General features: G+C 41.2%; 1 protein-coding gene across 3 annotated transcripts; it reads left to right on the top strand.

Annotated features, from left to right (window-relative positions):
• Window positions 1-6,421: 6,421 nt before the first annotated feature.
• Window positions 6,422-25,766, top strand: PIGBOS1 (PIGB opposite strand 1). Of its 3 annotated transcripts, none has more exons than XM_053719905.1 (2): window positions 6,422-6,500; window positions 25,426-25,766. In XM_053719905.1, exon 2 carries the CDS (start codon window positions 25,459-25,461, stop codon window positions 25,621-25,623), a length of 165 nt encoding a protein of 54 aa, XP_053575880.1. In that variant the 5' UTR covers window positions 6,422-6,500; window positions 25,426-25,458; the 3' UTR covers window positions 25,624-25,766. The 3 variants fall into 3 exon arrangements, with proteins under 3 accessions (XP_053575880.1, XP_053575881.1, XP_053575879.1); XM_053719906.1 differs by having other exon boundaries at window positions 6,464-6,545; XM_053719904.1 differs by having other exon boundaries at window positions 6,475-6,595.
• The last annotated feature ends 1,173 nt before the right edge of the window (window positions 25,767-26,939 follow it).

The following is a 26,939-nucleotide window of genomic DNA, read 5'->3' as shown; positions in this document are numbered from 1 at the left end:
TTCGCAGCGGGACTGGAGATTTAAGTATTCTGTCAGCCTCTCAGTGAAAGCAGAGATGCAGGGAGAGTCTTTCTGCAAAACCATCCCAACTCATATTAACAGCTCCATAAGCCATCAGCGTTGACGAGTTTCGCTGCCTGCTCTCTTCACTCAAGTCCATGTCAGGAGCAAGGCTACTAACCTGTCACAATTGAAGGGCCGTGTTCCTGTTCCACGGCGTAGATTCTGGTAAGATCATTTCATTTTTTTATTAATAATTATAACACAGAAGACAGAGTCACAGTGGCACCTTTTTATCTTTACAGAATCAAGGGTTAATATTCCTGGAAGGGGGATTATTGAACAGAGGGGGTTTATACATTATATTGTTTATTGTGTCATTGCTGCGTTATGTGCGAGATGAGACTCTGGCAATGTGTGGAACTTTCAGGTTACTTGCGGAAAATTTGCTTGGCCATTTTTTTGAGCGTTTTTCCCTAGTGCAGGGGCGGTCCTGCCAGGCATTCCATGTGGCTATCTATCCTTCCTGTTAATCTGTGCGCAGGAGACGTAGCGGTTTCTGTAGTCTGTGTCCTAGGAGGTGGTGAGTGCCCCGACCATTGGTGGTATAAAGGTGCCTTTTTAATAAATAAAGTTAGTCTAACCAAACGCGCAAGCGATGGAGGACTCTGACGCGTTGGAAGGCTCTCCTTCCTTAATAAAGTCTCATTCCTGTGTTTATTGTGAGGTGGTTCTGGTAGATCAGACTGCTCAACTATGTTCCACATGCCTTGATAAAGTTACAACATCTAAATTTAAGCGGATGTCTAGTACTACTGAGCCGTCCACCTCTGAGGGCTCTTCGTCCCGGGAGGTGCGTTCCCTGCATTCATCTCTGATTGCACATGCAGCGCCCCGGGGTCTACCGGTTACTCCGTCGGGAGAGATTCGTTGGCCGTCAGACTTTGCAGACCAACTGGAATCAGCGGTTTTCAATAGTGATCCATGCCTTACCACGTTCTGCTAAGCGCAAGCGTGAGGTTTATCATAGCGGCCCGGCCCAGGGTTTGTCCATGCCGATGGTTGATCCAGAGGCTCTATACGATGACGAGGCCCACTCCGACTCTTCGGAGGAGGCCCTTTCTGGGTCGGAAGTCAGCGTCATCTAAGCCTCCGGCGGCGGAGGAGCTTGGTTATAGGTTTAGGATGGAGAATTTGCGCTTTCTGCTAAAACAGGTGCTTGCTACTCTGGAGGTTCCGGAACCTAAGATACCGGAGGAACCTGCGATTCCTAAGCTTGACAAGGTATACGAGGACAGGGTAGTGCCTCAGTCTTTCCCGGTTCCCGTTAAGATGGTAAATATTATTAAGAATGAATGGGAGCGATTAGGGTCGTCCTTTTCACCTTCTTCTTTTAAAAGACTGTTCCCCATTCCAGACTCTCAGCTTGAGTTATGGGGGACCATTCCTAAGGTGGATGGGGCCATTTCTACGCTCGCAAAGTGGACGACTATTCCCCTCGAGGATAGTTCATCGTTTAAAGAGCCCATGGATAAAAAGCTGGAAAACATGTTGAGAAAGATGTTTCAGCACACAGGGTTTGTTTTTCAGCCAGCAGCGGCTGTAGCGGCGGTCGCTGGAGCTGCAACATATTGGTGTGAATCCCTGTGTGAAATGGTCGAGGGGGAAGCTTCCATCGACGAGATACAGGAAAGGATTAAGGCGCTGAAGATCGCCAATTCTTTCATCTGTGATGCCAATATGCAAATTATTCATCTGAATGCTAAGGTGTCAGGTTTTTCTGATTTAGCGCGCAGGGCTCTGTGGCTAAAATCTTGGTCTGCGGACATGACCTCTAAGGCGAGGCTGTTGTCCCTGCCTTTTCAAGGAAAGATCCTGTTTGGTCCAGGATTGGATTCGATTATATCCACGGGTACGGGAGGCAAGGGAGCTTTCCTACTGCAGGATAAGAAGGCTAAGCCTAAGGGATCTACTTTTCGTCCCTTTCGTGCGGACAAGGCCCAGTGCCAGCAACCTTCCACGAAAGCGGACCAGTCCAACGCCAGTCCAACGGATCTTGGAAGCCGGCTCAGTCTTGGAATAAGTCCAAGCAGAGCATGAAGCCCGCCGAGACAAAATTGGCATGAAGGGACGGCCCCCGACCAGTCTCCAGATCACGTAGGGGGCAGATTATCTCTATTCTCAGACGCATGGTTGCAGGATGTTCAGGACCCTTGGGTTCTAGAAGTGGTCTCCTAGGGTTACAGGACAGGGTTCAGATCCCATCTGCCCGGGGACAGATTCTTCGTGTCAAATCTGTCTTCAAGACCAGAGAAGAGAGACGCCTTTCTAGAGTGTGTGAGAGATCTCGCCTCTAATGGGATTATCGTACCAGTACTCCTAGCAGACAGGGGGCTAGGATACTATTCCAACCTTTTTGTGGTTGGAAAGAAGGAGGGCACGTTCCGCCCGATTCTGGACCTAAAGTGTTAAGACATGTTTCTGAGTGTTCCATCGTTTAAAATGGAAACGATCAGATCTATTCTGCCCCTAGTTCAAGAGGGATAGTTCATGACGACCATAGACTTGAAGGATGCTTACCTTCATGTGCCAATTCACAGGGACCACTTCAAGTTCCTAATATTTGCGTTTCTAAACCAACACTTCTAGTTTGTGGCCCTTCCTTAGGCCCCGAGTCTTCACGAAGGTTCTGGCGGCGCTGCTTGCAGTGGCCAGATTCAGGGGCATTGTGGTGGCGCCTTACCTGGACGACATCCTAGTTCAGGCACCGTCTCTCAGCCTCGCAGAGGATCATTCGAGGGCTCTTCTTCTGCTTCAATCTCACGGTTGGAAGAGCAACTCAGAAAAGAGTTCCCTGGTTCCCAGCAACAGGGTGGAGTTCCTGGGCACGATAATAGACTATGTCCATGAAGATATTTCTGACAGACCAGCGGCGCAGGAAACTTGCGTCCTCCTGTCTGGCCCTTCAGTCCTCCACAAGCCCGTCGGTGACTCAATGTATGGAGGTGATACGTCTCATGGTGTCATGCATAGATGTCAAATCATTAGCCAGGTTCCATCTCAGACCTCTTCAATTATGCATGTTGAGACAGTGGAACGGCAATCATTCAGATCTATCACAGTTGATATCCATGGATGCTCGGGCTCGGTACTCCCTCTCTTGGTGTATTCGTCCGGAGCAACTGTCCATGGGGACATCCTTCTTGCGGCCGTCCTGTGAGATTGTGACTACGGACGCCATTATGACAGCATGGGGAGCTGTTTGGGGTGCCAGAATGGAACAAGGTAAGTGGTCCAGGGAGGAATCTCTCCTTCCGATCAACATCCTAGATCTACGAGCAATTTACAATGCTTTGATGGCATGGCCTTCTCTGGAGTCGGTCAGTTTCATCAGATTCCAGACAGACAACATTACCTCGGTGGCTTACATCAACCATCAGAGGGGTACGAGGAGCTTCCTCGCGATGAGAGAGGTGTCTCGGATTCTGGAGTGGGCAGAGTCCCACGACTGCTCACTCTCAGCGATTCACATTCCAGGTGTGGACAACTGGGAAGCTGACTTTCTCAGCAGACAATCCTTCCATCTGGGGGAATGGTCGCTTCACCCCGAGGTGTTTGCGGAGATTTGTCAAAGATGGGGAGCGTCTGAGATAGATCTCATGGCGTCCAGACTCAATTGCAAGCTACCTCGATACGGGTCAAGGTCCAGGGATCCCCAGGCAGAGCTGATAGATGCCTTAGTGGTTCCTTGGGGATTCAGCCTAGCTTACATTTTTCCACCGTTACCACTTCTACCTTGCGTAGTGGCAAGCATCAAGCAGGAGCGGGCCCCGGCCATTCTGATTGCTCCTTCGTGGCCGCGGAGGACATGGTTTGCGGATCTGGTGGGGATGTCATTCTATCCGCCGCGAAGGTTACCCTGTCACAGGGATTTGCTGTCACAGGACCCCTTTCAGCATCAAAATCTAGATTATCTGAGGCTGACTGCATGGAGATTGAACGCCTAGTCTTAGCGAAGAGAGTGTGCTTGATACTCTCATTCAGGCAAGGAAGCCAGTCACTCGTCGCATCTACCATAAGGTGTGGAGGACTTACTTGTCCTGGTGTGAGAAGCATGGATATCCTTGGCATAAGGTGAAGGTATCCAGGATTCTGTCCTTTCTCCAAGATGGTTTGGAGAAGGGTCTTGCCGCTAGTTCCTTAAAGGGACAGATTTCGGCATTATCAGTTTTGTTGCATAGTAGACTCGCTGAGCTCCCTGACATTCAATCTTTTGTTAAGGCTCTGTCTAGAATCAGGCCTGTTTTTAGACAGCCGGCTCCACCTTGGAGCTTAAACTTAGTCCTTAAGGTTTTGCAGAGGGTTTCATTTGAAACTATGCATTCCATTGACATTAAGATTCTGTCCTGGAAGGTTCTCTTCCTGTTGGCTATTGCATCGGCACGCAGAGTATCTGAACTAGCTGCCTTGCAATGTGATCCTCCTTATCTGGTGTTTCATGCGGATAAGGCTGTGCTTCGCACTGGGTTGGGGTTTCTCCCCAAGGTGGTGTCTAACCGTAACATCAATCAGGAAATAGTTGTTCCTTCTTTGTGTCCTAACCCTTCTTCTTCAATGGAGAGGTTACTTCATAACCTGATGTGGTTCGTGCCTTGAAGTTCTACCTTCAGGCTACAAAGGATTTCAGACAGTCTACATCTCTTTTTGTGGTGTATTCTGGGAAGCGCAAGGGGCAAAGGGCCTTTGTGACTTCTTTGTCTTTTTGGTTAAGGAGCTTGATTCGTTTGGCTTATGAGACAGTGGGACATAAGCCTCCTCAGAGGATCATGGCTCATTCAACTAGAGCTGTGGCTTTGTCTTGGTCCTTCAAGAATGAGGCTTCTATGGAGCAAATTTGTAAGGTGGCTACCTGGTCCTCCTTACACACTTTTGCAAAGTTTTACAAATTTGACGTTTTGACTTCTGCGAAAGCTGTTTTTGGGAGAGAGGTTTTGTAGGCTGTGGTGCCCTCAGATTAGGGTCCGCCTTTTACCCTCCCGGTTTCATTCAGTGTCCACTAGAGCTTGGGTATATGTTCCCAATAGTAATAAATGAAGCCATGGACTCTCCTCCCCTTTAGATGGAAAACATAAATTATGCTTACCTGATAATTTCATTTTCATCGAGGGGAGGAGAGTCCACGGCTCCCGCCCGTATTTCCGTTTGGCGGCCCTAAATTTATTCATCTTCTGGCACCTTTTATACCCTGATATTTCTCCTACTGTTCCTTGTTCCCTTGGCAGAATGACTGGGGGATGAGGGAAGTGATGGAGGTATTTAAGCCTTATGCTGGGGTGTCTTTGCCTCCTCCTGGTGGCCAGGTTCTTAATTCCCAATAGTAATGAATGAAGCTGTGGACTCTCCTCCCCTCGATGGAAATAAAATTATCAGGTAAGCATAATTTATGGGGTTTTTTGTGCTCTCTCTGGGCCCAATGATCTAAAGCTCTCAAGTCGGGCGAGATTATCTGTCTCATTAGCACTGCAAGGTCCCTCATAAATTTTAAATGGCACATTTAGCTTGAAAGCTGTTTCTCTAGATATGCAGGTTTCTGGATGTGATGGAGACGGAGAGACACATTTACATTACAAAATTATACTTAAAATGCCCCACACACACATTTTGCTATGAAGAGTTATGAATGTTAGACACATACCATACATTATACTATAATTAGGCTGACCATATTGCCGCTTTAAGAAGGAACACATGAAAAATACATAAGTGAGGGTTCTTATGCAAAACCATTTCTTTAAACAGCCCTGACATATGTATTTTTCATATGTGTCCCTTTTTAAAGCGGCAATATGGTCAGCCTAACTATGTTGTTAAAAAAAGTTTTTTTTAGTGATTCCTCTTCATAACAGCAAGTTTTTGGCCATCACACACACACACTTGTAACGCAGTGTTTCATACATAAACATGTACCCACTTATAATGCAGGATTCTTGCATACACACACACACACACACACACATTAAAAACACACCATGATGCTATTGTACGTCATAGGCACATAAAATATTAAATGCATTGTTATGCATTATATTTTTTATCAAACATAATCTGGCAACATTCATCTTCAGATTTTGTTTTCATTACTCTTCTAACTCAGGATTTCAGTTTAATCTTTTATTACAAAACTAAGCTTTACATATCAAACTACTTATTGAACTTTTATGTCACTTTAAAAACTTTCTCTTCCAGCTACATTACATCCAGGTCTCCTGTAAATTTGCTATAAATTCATTAAACTGTTTCTGCTTTACGCTGTATTCAGGAGAAAGAGATTTGTTTTCCCCTTCAGTTCAGAGAACGTTCCACTTCCTATTAATGTGAACCTCTGCTTTCCGTATTTGTGTGTACCATGTGATCACGGTCACGTGACTGATGTGACATCACAGGTCCTTTAGCTGGAATGGATCTAGCTTCTCTCTTAAAAGCAATGCTGTAGTTTCCTGGTGAGTGATCTGACCTTGTTAGTGTGTGTAGTGTTCTATAAAGAGGTAATCGATTGGCACCGTGTGTCAAAAAACAAATTACGCTCACGTCTAGTGTATGTATCCTTCTGACTTTCTTACAATGATGGCAACATTATTTTATCTTTTGTCGCTCAGTAATTAGTAGAGCAATATATTGTGCATGTAAAGGTGGTTTTATTTTCTTAGACTCTGCTGGGTATAACTGTTGATGATATTGCACTAATATTCAGATGTTTAAATAGGTTCTTTGGTCATTCTGGATTTAAGGGACATAAACCACAATTCTTTTATTTCATGATTCAGCCAGAGCATATCATTTTAAACAACTATCCAATGTATTTCTATTATCAAATTTGCTTCACTCTCTTGGTATTCTTATGAAGCAGCATCAATGCACCACTGGGAGCTAGCTGAACACATTGGGTGAGCCAATGACAAGAGGAATATATTTACAGCCACCATTCAGCAGCAAACTACATTGCTGCTCCTGAGCCTATCTATGCTTTTCAACAAAGGACACAAAGATAATTAAGCAAATTAGATAACAGGTAAATTGGAAATTTGTTTAAAATTACATTCTCTATCTGAATCGCAAAGAAAAAAAATTGACTTTACTGTTCCTTTTTTCAGATCACTGGATTAGATCCACTATCTGGGTCTGTTCAGATTCTACTTTATTGTCATGATCAAATAAGATTCACCTAAAGGCAATTTAATATTCATGTCACATGTTTTTGCTCCAAGTGTTTTTTTTTTTTTAATTTATTGACCATTATAAAAAGTACATGTAGCTCCAGAATAGTTTGAACTATCTTTTCAAAACATCCCAAACTTTTTCATATGAATATGTACGTTTACATATCAATATTAGCTTACATATACATTTTAAAATAACAAAACACAAAATTATAAACTTTTTTTTACAAATGATATATAATAATACTCAATACAGGTGGCTAAGGAAAATAATTAGATTACTAGTATAGTTTGTAAATTCCAAGGGTGTATTTTGCATTATGAAAACAAGGCTGGTGGATTTGGTGAATATTATGAGGGACATAACTATGGCATCATGCCTTCTCACTCCTGTGCTCTCCAAATGTTTGTTTATTACAAATCAGTGATCTCTGATTGTCTGTGAGGTGCATGACCCAGCTAAATAAATATAATTTTATATATATATATATATATATATATACACACACACACACTGTTCTCCCCAGGATCTTTTTAGCGGGTGCACCACCCAGCTGATTTTACTGACATTTATGTTAAATTATGCAATTCATTTCTGCTTTGGATAGAAGAAAATAATATAATATTAGAAAACATTACACTGCCCCCACCAGGCTACTTCATAATGCCACCCAACTGACAAAATTTTCTGTGGAGACCACTGATATATATCATCCATATAATGAATCTGCCCACCAACAGTTAACTAAATAAGTGCTTACTCAAATTAATATACCACAAAGTCACAGCCGCACTTCATGATTTTCACCAAACAAATATACACTTCCTCTCTCCAACTGTTACTCCAATACTCACAGATATGTTAAGTCTCTCCCTCAGCACTGTTATATTTCCCTTATCCCTCAAACATGCACTAATCACATCTATCCTCAAATAAATCTTCTTTTGAACCATCGTCCCCATCCAACTACTTCCTTATTTCAAAACTTCTGGAACGACTTGTATATACATGTCTATCACATTTCCTCACATTATACTCCCTCCTTGACCCATTATTTCATAGAAACTGCAATCATTAAAAAGGGACAGTTCACCCAAAAATGTTCTCCCATTTAAATTGTTCCCAATGTTCAATTTTACCTGCTGGAATGTATTACATTGTTTACAAGTAGCTCCTTTTCCTCTATTTTGGCCTTTGAGATAGCTGATTTAGCTTGTGGTCTCCCAACCTATACTGAAAGTTTTGATACTGGAGTCTCAGCTATTGAATAGCCTAACCAAACACAGCCAGCAGAAGAAATGAAACTCCCAGTGGGGTGCAGGATAGTTAAATAATAACATGATCATTTTCCATTGTTCTCTCTATGTATTGAGCTTTAGTTTTGCAGACAAATCTAAGATAAGGAAGCAAATGTGTGTACACAAAGTGATAACATAATGAGATCTGATATTACCTGAAGCTCAACCCATTGTAATAGGCTGTGGTTTAAAAGCACAAAACCAGCTACTTCATATACACAAATAAACCTTAAAATACAATTTCTCCTACATTTTATACTCTGCAGCTGGTATAACAAGTCTCTCTCTGTTAATCCTTCTGGATCTGTCTGCAGCCTTTGACACTGTTGACCACCCTCTCTTGCTTCAAACCTTCCAATCCTTTGGCATCTGTGGCACAGCCCTCTCGTAGTTCTCATCATACCTGTCTAACCGGTCCTTTAGTGTAGCCTTCTACACTAAAGTCCAGCACTTTTCAACTTTACCTCTCTTGGAGTGAGGGTTTGTAGTAAATTTTCACAGCTTTTCAATACTTGTGCACGCACGCTTGGAGGGCCTGCCTCCCTCCTACATATAACTCCACAAAACAAATGATAGCGTCAGCACAATTTAAAAGATTCTTCCTTTTATTAGAACAACATCAGGATAAAAAACAGCAACGTTTCGAGTCGCTTGGACCCTTAGTCATGCTAATGATTAAGGTAGACACCTCCCTTATATACCACCTGTATTCAAAATGGCTTAATTAGCTTCCTGCAGAAATATTATGTTAATACCCCCTACCGGTCAGGTTTCAGGTAATGTCATTTCTTTCACAGCAATTATCTATGCTCTATTTGGTTTAACATAACATAATTATTTCTAACATTCTACATAGAATTTAATATCATACATGGTGGGACATAACTTTTAGTATACAATTATAATGAATAAATATACTAAATATAAAGCAATCATAAAAACAAATGGAGATCATAATCCTTATTCAACCCATTCGGATACAGACGCCTAGATTTAGAGTTCTGCGTTAGCCGTCAAAACCAGCGTTAAGGGCTCCTAACGCTGCTTTTTACCGCCCGCTGGTATTTAGAGTCAGTCAGGAAAGGGTCTAACGCTCACTTTCCAGCCGCAACTTTTCCATACCGCAGATCCCCTTTTCAATGGGATCTTCCTAACGCCGGTATTTAGAGTTTTAGCTGAAGTAAGCGTTAGAACTCTAACGACAAAACTCCAGCCGCAGAAAAAAGTCAGGAGTTAAGAGCTTTATGGGCTAACGCCGGTTTATAAAGCTCTTAACTACTTTGCTCTAAAGTACACTAACACCCATAAACTACCTATGTACCCCTAAACCGAGGCCCCCCCACATCGCCGCCACTCTAATAAAAATTTTTAACCCCCTAATCTGCCGACCGCACACCGCCGCCACATACATTATCCCTATGTACCCCTAATCTGCTGCCCCTAATATCGCCGACACCTACATAATATTTATTAACCCTTAATCTGACCCCTCAACGTCGCCGCTACCTTACCTACACTTATTAACCCCTAATCTGCTGACCGGACCTCGCCGCTACTCTAATAAATGTATTAACCCCTAAACCGCCGCACTCGCGCCTCGCAACCCCTATAATAAATTTTATTAACCCCTAATCTGCCCTCCCTAACATCTTTGACACCTAACTTCAAGTATTAACCCCTAATCTGCCGACCGGACCTCGCCGCTACTCTGATAAATGTATTAACCCCTAAAGCTAAGTCTAACACTAACACCCCCCTAAGTTAAAGGGACAGTCTAGGCCAAAATAAACTTTCATGATTCAGATAGAGCATGTCATTTTAAACAATTTTCCAATTTACTTTTATCACCAATTTTGCTTTGTTCTCTTGATATTCTTAGTTGAAAGCTTAACCTAGGAGGTTCATATGCTAATTAGACCTTGAAGCCCACCTCTTTCAGATTGCATTTTATCAGTTTTTCACCACTAGAGGGTGTTAGTTCACGTATTTCATATAGATAACACTGTGCTCGTGCACAAGAATTTATCTGGGAGCAGGCACTGATTGGCTAGACTGCAAGTCTGTCAAAAGAACTGAAAAAAGGGGCAGTTTGCAGAGGCTTAGATACAAGATAATCACAGAGGTTAAAAGTATATTATTATAAATGTGTTAGTTATGCAAAACTGGGAAATGGGTGTTAAAGGGATTATCTATCTTTTAAAACAATAAAAATTCTGTTGTAGACTGTCCGTTTAAATATAATTTAAATCTAACTAAATAAATTAAATCTTATTAAATAAATTATTCCTATTTAAAGCTAAATACTTACCTGTAAAATAAATCCTAATATAGCTACAATATAACGAATAATTATATTGTAGCTATTTTAGGATTTATATTTATTTTACAGGCAACTTTGTATTTATTTTAACTAGGTACAATAGCTATTAAATAGTTATTAACTATTTAGAAGCTACCTAGTTAAAATAATCACAAAATTACCTGTAAAAAAAAATTTAAGTTACAATTAAACCTAACACTACACTATCAATAAATTAATTAACTAAACTACCTACAATTACCTACAATTAAATCAACTAAAACTAAATTACAAAAAAAAAAAAACCCTAAATTACAAAAAATAAAAAAAGATTACAAGAATTTTAAACTAATTACACCTAATCTAAGCCCCCTAAAAAAATAAGGCCCCCCAAAATAAAAAAATGCCCTACCCTATTCTAAAATAAAAAGTTAACAGCTCTTACCTTACCAGCCCTTAAAAGGGCTTTTTGCGGGGCATGCCCCAAAGAAATCAGCTCTTTTGCCTGTAAAAAAAAAACATACAATACACCCCCCAACATTACAACCCACCACCCACATACCCCTAATCTAACCCACCCAAACCCCCCTTAAAAAAAACCTAACACTAAGCCCCTGAAGATCTCCCTACCTTGTATTCACCCAGCCAGGTATCGCCGATCCGTCCATAAGAGGGTCCGAAGTCTTCATCCTATCCGGCAAGAAGAGGTCCTCCAGAGGGTCCAAAGTCTTCATCCAGGCAGCATCTTCTATCTTCTTCCATCCGGAGCGGAGCATCTTGAAGCAGCCGACGCGGAGCCATCCTTCCTCACCGATGGACTAACGACGAATGATGGTTCCTTTAAATGACGTCATCCAAGATGGCGTCCCTCGAATTCCGATTGGCTGATAGGATTCTATCAGCCAATCGGAATTAAGGTAGGAAAAATCTGATTGATTAGGTTTTTTTGCAGCTCAAACTGCCCCATTGTTTCCTATGGGGGAATCGTGCATGAGCACATTTTTCAAGCTGGCCGCTACCGTAAGCAACGCTGGTATTTTAGAGTTGAAGTGGCGGTAAATTATGCTCTACGCTCCCTTTTTGGAGCCTAACGCAGCCCTTCAGACAACTCTAAATACCAGCGTTATTTAAAAGGTGCGGGGGAAAAAAAACATGCGTAGCTAACGCACCCCTTTGGCCGCAAAACTCTAAATCTAGGTGAGAGTTTTTAGGTGTTGTATCCACCATACTTCCCTCTTTTTGAGCAACAGCTCTCTATTACCTCCTCTTCTCTGTCTAGGGATGTGGTCAATCACCTGAAACCTCAACTGACTTACAGTTTGTCCTGCTGTTATAAAGTGTGATGAAACTGGTAATGCCATATCCTTACATCTTATTGATGATTTATGTGCACTTATCCTGTCTTTTATGGTGTTAATTGTCTCGCCCACATAGCCACGCCCACATGGGCATTTTAAGATATACACTACATAACCTGTATCACAGGTAAAAAGGCCATTAATTTCTCTATATGTGTGTTTGTGTGTGTGTGTGTATATGTGTGTGTATATATATATATATATATATATATATATATATATATATATATACACGTTGTGCGGTACTTTAGGAACTCCTGAAGCTTCAGGCATCTGCCGCATATTGAGACGGAGCGTGATCGGTGCTCCGGCTTCATATGAGGGCAGATGCCTGATCATTACAGACAGTGACACTGTGTGTGTCACCGTCTGTAACGATCGTTGCTGGTTCCGGCAGAAGATTAAGGTGGGAAGCGGGTGGGTGGTCCAGCAGGGGAGACGGGAGGGAGTCCGAGGACCCTACCTATGGGAAAAAATAAAAATAAAGGAACAGGGAGGGATGGAGCAGCTACTCTACAGAAAATGGGAACTGGGGTGTGGAGGACCCTAAACTGAAGATGGGGGGTGGGGTGGACACTACACTACGGAAAATATGCTAAAATAATTTTACTTTTTTTTTTTTTTTTTTAAAGGTAGTTTATAGGTACTGGCAGACAGCTGCCAGTACCTAAGATGGCGCCTAACAGTTAGAGGGGGGAGGTTTAGAGCACTGATTTGCAACCTTTTTTTTTTGCCGTGGCACACTTTTTTACATTAAAAAATCCTGCGGCACACCACCATCCCAAAATTTTACAAAATGACACATTGTAGCCTAATACAGGATATATATATATATATATATATATATATATATATATATATATATATATATATATATACACACACACACACTGTACTGTGCTGTCATGCCATGCCTCCTACAAACTATACATGACATATTGACATTCTTTTACAAACAATCATAATGATTGTCTGTGAATGAATGTGTCATGGTTGTAAATGATGCCTGATGAGCCTCCCAATATTTCAAAATTTGAAAGAGGGACACCCCTGCACTGTTGTCAATCTGCCGCGGCACACCTGAGGATCTCTCACGGCACACTGGTTGAAAAACACTGGTTTAGAGAGCTGTTTGGGGGGGTATCAGGGAGTTTGGGAGGTAAAGGGGGATACTACACTGCAGAAATAATAAAAATATTTAAAAAAAAACAAAACATTTTATTAAAAAAAAAGAGCCTTATTTTCATACTAGCAGACTGTCTGCCAGTACCTAAGAGGGGGGTTATTAGTGGGGGTGGGGTAGGGAAGAGAGCTGTCTGGGAGGGATTAGGGGGTAGGAAGTGTCAGATGGAAGGCTAATCTCTACACTAAAGCTAAAATGACCCTTTTAAGATACCTGATTAACCCCTTCACTGTCGGAATAATATGTGTGGTGCGCAGCTGCAGTTAGGTGCCTTCTAATTACCAAAAAGCTATGGCAAAGCCATATATGTCTGCTATTTCAGAACAAAGGGGATCCCAGAGTAACTTTTACAAACATTTGTGCCATGATTGCACAAACAGTATGTCAATAATCTCTGTGAGAAACCCAGTTTGTGAAAAAAGTAAAAAAAAAATTTATTTCATCGCATTTGGCAGTAAAATAGTGGCATGAAATATACCAAAATGGGCATAGATCAATACCTTGGGTTGTCTACTTTAAAAAAAAAAAAAATTAACTCCTCTCCTCCTGCCTTGTTACCTCTTCACATTCCCTTCTACAAGACTTCTCCAGATTGTCACCTATCTTGTGGAACTTTGAAGTGCTCCTTAAAGACTCTACAGTTCATGGATGCATACAATCCCAGAGGCATAACGTTTTTTCATTTTCTGCGATGAGATTTTTCTTTTACAAGATACGACGAGTCCACGGATTTCATCCTTACTTATGGGATATCGCCTCCTGGTCAGCAGGAGGAGGCAAAGAGCACCACAGCAGAGCTGTATATATAGCTCCTCCCTTCCCTCCCACCCCAGTCATTCTCTTTGCCTGTGTTAGTGATAGGAAGAGGTAAAGTGAGGTGTTAGTTTAGATTCTTCAATCAAGAGTTTATTATTTTTATTGTAGTGCCTAAGTGTGCTACTTTGTTTTAGGGTGTAGCCAAGGCCAGATCAGTCTCTTCAGTGAAAAAGAGAAGCATCTGGTGGCTTCAAACAATGGGAACTGGAGGGATTCTAATCTCACTGTGCCTCCCATGATGTGTGCTGCCCTTCAGATGATGGTCTTAGCATGTTTTAACTAAGACCCTGTATGTCTCCACAGCTCTACAGGAGGGAACTGCAGGACCTCTTGGTTGAGGGACTGATCAGGCTGTCGCCTAGCTTTCAGGTACGTGCAGCTGTTAGATTCTGGGACAAATTTTTAACTCAGAATGTGGGCTGTAATTGGTGCCTACTGTATGGAGATTAATCCTCAGGCTTGCTGTATGTCAAACCGGACTCTGAAAATAGGGGTTTGCCGTTTGATAATATACAAAAGTCGCGTAGTGGGGCTAATAAGAATGACAGGCTCCTAATGCTACGTTTATCAGAGGCTGTTTATGACGCTGGGTATGATTCTGGAGTTGAGAGACTCCGTAATGGCTGTGTTCTATATTACTGGGGACAATGTGTTTTAATAACATTTTTGTGCAGTACTGAACAAGCGATCGTTGTTTTGAATGTATTCTACATGCGGGCGTTTGTTTGTTGGCTTTTCCCGGCCATACTTTCTTTGGGGCCTTTTCTCTGATTGCCGCCCACGAGTGGCAGGGTTAGTTTTGTGCGCTTCAGACCGGATGCGTCTAGAAGCTGCGCACTTTCCTCTGACGGAGTTCGACTGAGGACGTTAACTCCAGGCGCTTGTTCAGACTGCATGGTTGTACTTTTAAGCAGGCGGTCGGAAGCGTCCGGGAGTTTTTAATCTGTATCAGTGTGTCGTGGGGGCAGGTAGGCGCCGCAGCGGTGCTGTGGCGAGGTGCACTGGTGGCTAGAGTTTATTTCACATTTTTTTTCCAACTGTACTGATTCTCTTATTAAGTATACACAGGGGTTTGTCTAGAGCATAGAACTTTTGGGGTTTTTCACTGCTTTGATGTAAAGTTTAAACAGGGATATATATATATATATATATATATATATATATATATATATATATATATATATATATACGATAGATAGTTAGAGCCCAGCACCATAAATTTCAATAGTGGCTTCCAGCCTGTGTGCCCGTTACTGTGGAGTATCAGCCACACTCCAGAAAATACAGTCCATATATACAAAGTGTAACAGCACCACAGCACAGTCTTGCTTCTTTAAAGGTTAAAAATTATTTTATTAAGGTACAACAACCATAAAAAGGCGACGTTTCGGACCTACATGGTCCTTATTCATGCATGAATAAGGACCATGTAGGTCCAAAACGTCGCCTTTTTATGGTTGTTGTACCTTAATAAAATAATTTTTCACCTTTAAAGAAGCAAGACTGTGCTGTGGTGCTGTTACACTTTGTATATATGGAATATATTAGGGTTGCACCGATACCATTTTTTTATGACCGAGTACAAGTACCGATACTTGTTTTCAAATACTCACCGATACCAATTACCGATACAGACTAATTATTTAAAGGGATACTGAACCCAAATTTTTTCTTTCGTGATTCATATAGAGCATGCAATTTTAAGCAACTTTCAAATTTACTCCTATTATCACTTTTTCTTCGTTCTCTTGCAGTCTTTATTTGAAAAATAAGGCATCTAAGTTTTTTTTAGGCTCAGAACTCTAGACAGCACTTTTTTATTGGTGGATGAATTTATCCACCAATCAGCAAGGACAACCCAGGTTGTTCACCAAAAATGGGCCGGCATCTAAACTTACATTCTTGCATTTCAAATAAAGATACCAAGAGAATGAAGAAAATTTGATAATAGAACTAAATTAGAAAGATGCTTAAAATTTCATGCTCTATCTGAATCACGAAAGAAAAATTTTGGGTTCAGTGTCCCTTTAAGATTTCTTCTTTTTAATTATAAAGGACTGTAATTCAAAAGACATTATCAAATAATAAAACAGTTTTATTTGTCAAAAGTTTACTGAACATGTTTATAAATAAAAAATATTACAATAAAATATTAAATTTAAAGGGGTGATGCAATTGGGTTGTAGGGCTGTTATATAACATCAATTTGACATTTGTCAGGAGGTCCGACTCTAAGTTGAACAGTCTTTCACTTTCCACCATACTGCATGGGGCAGAAAGATATTTTTGGCCCATTTTAGCCAGAGCTGGAAATATGTTTATTAACTGCCCAGTACTTCAGGGGTTTGTCTGAACAAGGTACAGTGATCTCTACTACAATAATACAAATAACAGCAATTTGTATTGGCAGAACAGTAGTGAACAATTTTTAGTTTAGTCTCCACTCCAGTTTAAAATGAAATGGGAACATGCAGTTTGAAAAAACACCACAAGGTAGCATATGGGTAGGAAGTGGAGGTATCGGTTTAAGTATCGGTGCATTTGCACGAGTACAAGTACTCATGCAAAAACTTGGTATCGGTACCGATACCGATACTAGTATCGGTATCTGTGCAACCCTAGAATATATATATATATATATATATATATATATATATATATATATATATATATATATACACACAAAAAAAAGAGACCAAGCTGTGTTTTTGCTTTTTGGAGAGTATACTTATTAGTACCATAATCGTACTGGTATAGATAGGATTATGGATCTTCAGAGTGTCACATGTTCATTATGCTTGAATGCCAATGTGGAGCCCCCTGTTACTTTTTGTCCTTCATGTACTGAAAGGACTTTACAGTATAGAGAACACATTTTCTTTAATAAAAGTTCGTCTATAGCGGATGCTGCTCAGGTTTCTGCTGAAGAGTATGCCGCAGCTTTCTCCCCAAGCGTCACAGCCATTACCGCTCGCTCAGACAACGCCTTGTTCTTCAACTGCGTCTGCTTCATTCACTCTGCAGGATATGGCTGCAGTTATGTCATCCACCCTTTCAGAAGTTTTATTTAAGTTGCCAGCATTGCAAGGCAAACGTACTAGGAAAGAGACCCATACGGTCCCTGCGACTTCTGATGCTTTGATGGCGATCTCCGATGTACCCTCCCAGGGCTCTGAAGTGGGGGGTACGGAGGCTCTATCTGAGGGGAAACTGTCTGACTCAGGAAGTGCATTGCCCCCAACAGATTCGGACGTCATGTCCTTCAGATTTAAGCTTGAACACCTCCGCCTTTTGCTACGAAAGGTTTTGGTGACTCTGTTGTGGTCCCACCAGAGAAATTGAGTAAGATGGACAGGTACTTAGAGGTTCCTTCTTATTCCAATGTTTTTCCGGTTCCTAAGAGAATTTCGGAAATTATTGCAAGGGAATGGGAAAGGCCAGGTATCCCGTTCTCCCCTTCCCCTATTTTTAAGAAAATGTACCCTATCGCTGACACCGTTCGGGATTCTTGGCAGACGGTCCCTAAGGTGGAGGGAGCTATCTCTTTCCTGGCTAAGCATACGACTATCCCTATCGAGGACAGTTGTGCTTTTAAAGACCCCATGGATAAGAAGTTGGAGGGTCTTCTCAAAAAACTATGTTCATCAAGGGTTCTTATTGCAACCGGTGGCCTGCATTGTAACAGTCACGACTGCGGCTGCTTTCTGGTTTGACGCTCTAGAAGAGTCTCTTAGAACTGAGACTTCTTTGGAGGAAATACAGGATAGAATTAAGGCCCTTAAGCTGGCTAATTCTTTTATTACGGATGCTTCCTTTCAGATCACAAAATTGGCGGCTAAGAGTTCGGGATTCTCCATCTTAGCACGAAGAGCCTTATGGTTAAAATCTTGGTCTGCGGATGTGTCCTCTAAATCCAAGCTTTTGGCTATTCCTTTCAAGGGAAAGACCCTATTCGGGCCTGACTTGAAAGAAATCATTTCTGACATTACGGGAGGTAAGGTTCACCTCCTCCCTCAAGATAAAACATCTAAGCAACGGGGACGACAGAGTAATTTTCGTTCCTTTCGAAATTTCAAGGGAGTCCCCTCTTCAACTTCCGTTGAACAGGAAGGGAATTATTCACAAGCCAAGGGCACCTGGAGACCCAACCAGGCTTGGAACAAGGGTAAACAACCCAAGAAGCCTGCTGCTGCTACCAAGACAACATGAAGGGGCGGCCCCCGATCCAGGACCGGATCTAGTAGGGGCAGACTTTCTCTATTTATCCAGGATTGGATAAGAGACGTTCAGGATCCTTGGACACTAGAAATCGTGTCTCAAGGGTATCAGTTGGAGTTCAAAAATTCCTTCCCCAGAGGAAAGTTTCTTCTTTCACGATTGTCTGTCGACCAGATAAAAAGAGAGGCGTTCTTACGCTGTGTAAGAGATCTCTCCTCCATGGGAGTAATATGCCCCGTTCCAATTCAGGGGCAGGGGTTTTACTCAAATCTCTTTGTAGTTCCCAAAAAAGAGGGAACGTTCCGACCCATTTTGGATCTCAAAAGTCTAAACAAATTTCTCAGAGTTCCATCCTTCAAGATGGAAACTATTCGGACCATTCTTCCATTGATCCAGGAGGGTCAATATATGACTACCGTGGATTTAAAGGATGCATATCTTCATATTCCTATCCACAGAGATCATCACAAGTTCCTGAGGTTTGCCTTTCTGGACATTTTCAGTTCGTGGCCCTTCCTTTCGGTCTGGCCACGGCACCCAGAATTTTCACAAAGGTTCTGTGGTCTCTGCTGGCGGTTCTCAGGCCGCAGGGAATTGCGGTGGCGCCTTATCTGGACGATATTCTGATCCAGGCGTCGTCTTATCAACTAACAAAGTCTCATACCGACATTGTCCTATCCTTTCTACGGACTCCGGGTGGAAGGTGATTCTGGAAGAGTTCACTAATTCCTCAGACAAGGGTTCCTTTCCTGGGAACTCTAATCGACTCTCTATCCATGAAGATCTTTTTGACAGAAGTCAGAAAGTTAAAGATTCTGAATATATACTGAACCCTTAAGTCCAATCCCCGGCCGTCAGTGGCTCAGTGCATGGAGGCAATGGGATTGATGGTGGCAGCAATGGACATCATTCCGTTTGCTCATTTTCATCTCAGACCTCTACAACTGAGCATGCTCAGACAATGGAATAGAAATTATGCAAATTTGTCTCCTCAAATAGATCTGGATCAGGAGACAAGTGACTCTCTTCTTTGGTGGTAGTCGCCGGATTATCTGTCCCAAGGGACGTGCTTCCGCAGACCCTCTTGGGTGATAGTGACAATGAACGCCAGTCTGATAGGATGGGGTGCAGTCTGGAACTCCCTGAAGGCTCAGGGTGTGTGGACTCGGTCGGAGTCTCTACTTCCCATCAATATTCTGGAGTTGAGAGCAATATTCAATGCGCTTCAGGCTTGGCCTCAGTTGGCTTCGGCCAAATTCATCAGATTCCAGTCGGACAACATCACGACTGTAGCTTACATCAATCATCAGGAAGGAACAAGGAGTTCCTTAGCGATGACAGAAGTAGCCAAGATTATTCAGTGGGCGGAAGCTCACTCTTGTTATCTGTCAGCAATCTACATCCCAGGAGTGGACAACTGGGAGGCGGATTTTTTGAGCAGACAGACGTTTCATCCGGGGGAATGGCATCTCCATCCGGAAGTCTTTGCCAACCTGGTTCTCAGATGGGGCAGGCTGGAACTGGATCTTATGGCGTCTCGTTGGAATGCCAAGCTCCTGAGATACGGATCCAGGTCCAGGGATCCTCAGGCCGAACTGATAGATGCCGTGGCAATGCCTTGGTCGTTCAACCTAGCATATGTGTTCCATCCATTTGCTCTCCTTCCCCGGGTGATTGCTCGAGTCAAACAGGAGAGGGCTTTGGTGATCCTCATCGCTCCTACGTGGCCTCGCAGAACTAGGTATGCTGATCTGGTGGACATGTCATCTCTGCCACCGTGGAAGCTTCCATTGAGGCAGGAACTTCTTGTTCAGGGACCCTTCCATCATCCGAATCTAATTTCTCTGCAGCTGACTGCTTGGAGATTGAACGCTTGTTTTTATCTAAGCGAAGGTTCTCTGATTCGGTCATTGATACCTTGATTCAGGCACTTAAGCCAGTCATTAGAAAAATTTACCATAAGATTTGGCGTAAATATCTTTATTGGTGCAAATCCAAGGGCTACTCATGGAGTAGGGTTAGGATTCCTAGGATTTTATCTTTTCTCCAAGAAGGATTGGAGAAAGGGTTGTCAGCAAGTTCCTTAAAGGGACAGATTTCTGCTTTGTCTATTTTGCTTCACAAGCGTCTGGCAGATGTTCAATCCTTTTGTCAGGCTCTGACTAGAATCAGGCCTGTGTTTAGACCAATTGCTCCTCCTTGGAGTTTGAATTTAGTTCTTAATGTTCTTCAAGGGGTTCCGTTTGAACCTATGCATTCCATAGATATTAAGTTTTTATCTTGGAAGGTTTTATTTTTGGTTGCTATTTCTTCTGCTCGCAGAGTTTCTGAGCTTTCTGCATTACAATGTGATTCACCTTATCTTATATTTCATTCCGATAAAGTAGTGTTGCGTACAAAACCTGGTTTTCTTCCTAAGGTTGTTTCCAACAAGAATATTAATCAGGAAATTGCTGTTCCTTCCTTGTGTTCTAACCATTCTAAGGAGCGTCTGTTACATAATTTGGACGTAGTCCGTGCCTTGAAGTTCTACTTGCAGGCGACTAAGGATTTTCGTCAAACATCTTCATTATTTGTTGTTTTTTCTGGGAAACGTAGGGGTCAGAAAGCTACGGCTACCTCTCTTTCTTTTTGGCTGAGGAGTATCCGTGTTGCATATGAGACTGCTGGACAGCAGCCTCCAGAACAAATTACGGCTCATTCCACTAGGTCTGTGGCTTCCTCATGGGCATTTAAAAATGATGCTTCTGTTGAAAAGATTTGCAAGGCTGCAACTTGGTCGTCTCTTCACACTTTTTCCAAATTTTCCAAATTTGATACTTTTGCCTCGTCCGAGGCTGTTTTTGGGAGAAAGGTTCTTCAAGCAGTGGTGCCTTCCGTTTAGGTTCCTGTCTTGTCCCTCCCTTTCATCCGTGTCCTATAGCTTTGGTATTGTATCCCATAAGTAAGGATGAAATCCGTGGACTCATCGTATCTCTTAAAAGAAAAGGAAATTTATGCTTACCTGATAAATTTGTTTCTTTTACGATACGACGAGTCCACTGCCCACCCTGTCGTTTTCTAAGACCTGGTCTTTATTTTTGTTAAACTTCAGTCACCTCTGCACCTTGGCTTTTCCTTTCTCTTCCTAACTTCGGTCGAATGACTGGAGTGGGAGGGAAGGGAGGAGCTATATATACAGCTCTGCTGTGGTGCTCTTTGCCTCCTCCTGCTGACCAGGAGGCGATATCCCATAAGTAAGGATGAAATCCGTGGACTCGTCGTATCGTAAAAGAAACAAATTTATCAGGTAAGCATAAATTTCCTTTTTTTTTTGTGAAAATTTTTCTGCAGTGTCTTTAAGAAGCTGGTGTTGTTGTGTTTGTTGGCCTTACTCGGTGTGCATGAGGACAGGTTCATGTACAGCCAGTGTATACACCATATACACACCTTTCACACACCTTACACACACACACACACCCCCACCATATACACTCACACACCATATACACATACACACACACCATATATACTCACACACACCATATAGACACACACACCACATATATACACACACACACACCATACACACAACATATATATATATATATACACACACAAACAACATATACACATACACACACCATATACACACACAACATATACACACACACACTTATTAACCCCTTAATGACAACTGACGTACCAGGTACGTCATGCATTAACAAGCAGTTAATGACAATGGACGTACCTGGTACGTCAGTTGTCTAACAGAGTGCTGGAAGCAATCACAAATGCTTCCAGCAGCTCTGAGGGTATTGCAGTGATGCCTCGATATGGAGGCATCCTGCAATACCACTTTACAAGCCCCTGATGCAGAGAGAGCCACTCTGTGGCCCTCTCTGCACCGGTAGCGATAGTGCCGGGTGTGAGGGTGCGCGTGCACGATGCGCGCGCGTGAGCATGCATGTGCACGTGCGCACGTGCACCCATTAGCCACACTGACACCAATGAATGAGGGCAGAAAGGGGGAAAAAAGGGATTTTTTTAAAAAAAAAAATATAAAAGGATCTGGGAGGGGGTGGGGGCATTGTGGGGGGCTGCTACACTACAGAAATAGTTTTTTAAGTAAAAATAAAATAAAAATACTTTTTGGGGGGTTTTTGGGGCCAAACTGGGTACTGGCAGACAGCTGCCAGTACCCAAGATGGTGGTAATTAGGTAGGGGAGAGGGTTAGAGAGCTGGAGGGGGGATCAGGGAGATTGGGGCTAAGGCAGGGGTCCAACACAGCTAAAATACTTTATTATTTTTATTTAAAAAAAAAAAAAACCTCTTTTATTTAGTACTGGCAGACTTTCTGCCAGTACTTAAGATGGCGGGAACAATTGTGGGGTGGGGGAGGGAAGAGAGCTGTTTGGGAGGGATCAGGGGGTGGGATGTGTCAGGTGGGAGGCTGATCTCTAAAATTAACCCTGCAAGCTCCCTACAAGCTACCTAATTTAACCCCTTCACTGCTGGGCATAATTAACGTGTGGTGCGCAGCAGCATTTAGCGGCCTTCTAATTACCAAAAAGCAACGCCAAAGCCATATAAGTCTGCTATTTCTGAACAAAGGGGATCCCAGAGAAGCTTTTACAACAATTTCTGCCATAATTGCACAAGCTGTTTGTAAATAATTTCAGTGAGAAACCTAAAATTGTGAAAAATGTTAAGTTTTTTTTTTTTATTTGCTCGCATTTGGCGGTGAAATGGTGGCATAAAATATACCAAAATGGGCCTAGATCAATACTTGGGGTTGTCTACTACACTACACTAAAGCTAAAATTAACCCTACAAGCTCCCTAATTAACCCCTTCACTCCTGGGCATAAAACACGTGTGGTGCGCAGCGGCATTTAGCGGCCTTCTAATTACCAAAAAGCAACCCAAAAGCCATATAAGTCTGCTATTTCTGAAAAAAGGGGATCCCAGAGAAGCATTTACAACCATTTGTGCCATAATTGCAGAAGCTGTTTGTAAATAATTTCAGTGGGAAACCTAAAGTTTGTGACAAATTTTGTGAAAAAGTGAACTTTTTTTTTTTTTGATCGCATTTGGCGGTGAAATGGTGGCATGAAATATACCAAAATGGGCCTAGATCAATACTTTGGGTTGTCTTCTAAAAAAAAATATATACATGTCAAGGGATATTCAGGTTTTCCTGACAGATATCAGGGTTCCAATGTAACTAGCGCTAATTTTGAAAAAAAAAGTGGTTTGGAAATAGCGAAGTGCTACTTGTATTTATTGCCCCATAAATTGCAAAAAAAGCAAAGAACATGTTAACATTGGGTATTTCTAAACTCAGGACAAAATTTAGAAACTATTTAGCATGGGTGTTTTTTGGTGGTTGTAGATGTGTAACAGATTTTGGGGGTCAAAGTTAGAAAAAGTGTGTTTTTTTTCCATTTTTTCCTCATATATTTTTTTTTTTTAGTAAATTATAAGACATGATGAAAATAATGGTATCTTTAGAAAGTCCATTTAATGGCGAGAAAAACGGTATATAATATGTGTGGGTACAGTAAATGAGTAAGAGGGAAATTACAGCTAAACACAAACACGGCAGAAATGTAAAAATAGCCATTGTCATTAAGGGTAAGAAAATTGAAAAATGGTCCGGTCATTAAGGGGTTAAAGAATAATAAAAAAATAATCTGTCTAAGTATTTTGGTTGGCTCCTACACTCCTAGAAAACATGTGTTAAGCCCTGACTCACCTTTTCTGCAATGTGCTGTTCCCTGTACCGCACTGGAGATCAGGAAGTGAGAGGAAATTGAAAAGAGTGGAACGTAGCAAATATTTCCATTGGGATAGAACGGAACAGTGACACCTGCAGGCAGAAATTAAAAGTGCAGGCAAAAAATGTGTTTAACTGCCGTTCTTTCTGCAGAGACCCTTCATTTTCTGCAATAAGAACACAGATCACACAGTGTTCTGCCTTGGGGCATACAATATGCACTAACATTTTCTTATTATCTTAGTTCCTCTCTTCCTTTTATCATCCCCTTGAACCCCCTTAGCATGTAAGCCTATGGGCCCAGCTGTTTTGTAGATCACCTTCACAAGAGCGGATTTACAACAGTTCAGCTCTTGGCAGGGCCCTCTATCCATTTGTTTCCTATAATTGTTACCTTGCATATCACACCTATGTTTATAGTGATGTGGAATCTGTTGGCGCTCTACAAATAACTGATATTAATAATTGGGACTCTCATCTATTTATGTCAGAGTTTATTTCAGTTAAATCTTGGATTCTGCAAACCCCACTCAGAAATTCTCAAGACTGCTTATACTATTACCTTGATATTCAGTCAGAAAATCTGTGAAGAAAACAGTAGACATTATTTCTAGAGAGGTCAAACCACTTAAGCAAATGTTTTGAACTGTTCTCCAATCGTGAGTGCCATATGGCTAGAGCACTGATAGGAAGAACAGTTCAAACCGTTGGCTCATTAAACAAACTTACTTGCCAATTTGGCGGGGTATTAGAATTTCCTCGCTATAAAAGAAAGTTATAGCGTATCTTCATTTAGAATGGATCGAATTAAAGGGACACTGAACCCACATTTTTTCTTTTGTGATTCAGATAGAGCATGAAATTTTAAGCAACTTTCCAATTTATTCCTATTATCAAATTTTCTTCATTCTCTTGGTATCTTTATTTGAAATGCAAGAATGTAAGTTTAGATGCCTGCCCATTTTTGGTGAACAATGTTCTTGCTGATTGGTGGATACATTGATCCACAAATAAAAAAGTGCTGCCCAGAGTCCTGAACAAAAACAAAAAAGCTTAGATGCCTTCTTTTTCAAATAAAAAGTAAATGAGAAAGTTGCTTAAAATTGCATGCTCTATCTGAATCACAATACAAACAATTTGGGTTCAGTGTCCATTTAATTAAAGCTCATCTAAAATATAATTTTGATTCCGGATCAGATTATTCAAATTGGAAACTCTACCATCACTTTATAAGTATGTACTTGCCTAATTTAAATTTTTTTGTTTTTATCTTGCAGAAATCCAATTTGTGGATTTCATTTACCGTTGAGATGTTTCGAAGACTTTCTTTCACTCAGCTTTTAATAGCAACGGTAGTTGGAGTTTCTGGCGGAGTTTATATATACAAACCAATTTTTGAACAATACCGTTGGGATCAGAAACATTTAAAGACTGAAGTTCAAGCTGCTAAAGTTCTGGAAGAGAAGAATGAATAATGCTACCTTTACCTTGTAAACGAATCTTTCAAATTTGTTTCACATTGCATGTCTATAGAATATTTTTTTTTTATGTAATATTTTAAAAACTCACCAAATATATTGTTGTTACACATGTGCAATTAAAGGTTAGTTACCTACAACTGTTTCATTGATTAACATCCATACATCAGGTAAAGATTTTATGACATTTCAAAGGTTAAAAGGACAGTAAAGTGAAAATTAAAGTGTCATCATTCAGAGAGAGCATGCAATTTTAAACAACTTTAAAATGTAATTGTTTTATCAAATTTGCTTTGTTCTCTTGGTATCTTTTATTGAAGAGTAAAACTAGGTAAGCTCATAAGACCTCATGAGTGTATTTAGTACTCTGTGGCAGCAGTGTTTTGCAACATTGTATAACAAAGCTACAAATGTTGCAAAACCCTCTTCTATAGAGTACTAAAGACGTGCACACTCCTGAGCTCTTATGAGCCTACCTAGTTTTACTCTTCAATAAAAGATACCAAGAGAACAAAGAAATATTGATAACAAAAGTAAATTGGAAAGTTATTTAAAATTACATGCTCTATCTTTACTGTCCATTTAATAAAATAGAGCATCTGTGCTGGTTTTACTTGCTGAATCAATAAGGGCCTAATTTGTGTGGCTTAATTGTATCAGATTGGAATTCACGTTGTTTTGATTTAGCATAATTCTTTAACAACCTCTCTTTCGCTGAGTTTAATAGGGCAGTGCACTGTAAAATAGTCTCCCCTTTAATGTGTTAAAATAATCAATTTTACCTGCAGAAATGCGTTAAATTGTTTACAAATGACTAATTAAGCAATTTTTTATCTTTTGAAATACCTGCTTTTGAATGATGAAACTACCACCTATACTGAAAATTTCAATACTGCAGTAATGGATATAGAAAAGCTACGTATACAAAAGGTTTTAGAAGAAATTACCTCCAGATGGGGGTGGGAGGATAGACCAGAGTGTTTCTGCATTAGCTTTAAAACACAATAATTTGTATCAGTTGCTTGCCTGAGTAAACTGTTCCTTTAAATTAATCAGGAGAGGTTGATTTTCCCTATTGTTTACCTTGTCAATGACCATTATTGTCTTTTCTAAATATGGAGATTCTGTGAAACAAGCTAATGTATGCTCACATTGTTAAGAGTCAATATGTTCGGCTATTAAGAATTTCTTACCAGGTCAAAACTGGTCATACTTTTATTATTATTAACCCTTTATTGCCAAACCTTTCCCAGGGCTGAGCCAATTTTGAGCAATCACCGATCCGGCTCTGTGATCGATTCCCCTTAATAACG

This window comes from Bombina bombina, chromosome 6 (assembly GCF_027579735.1).
Source record: "Bombina bombina isolate aBomBom1 chromosome 6, aBomBom1.pri, whole genome shotgun sequence".
NCBI lineage: Eukaryota > Metazoa > Chordata > Amphibia > Anura > Bombinatoridae > Bombina > Bombina bombina.
Note: the sequence above shows the minus strand (reverse complement) of the source record. Positions and strands in the feature narration are given on the sequence as shown.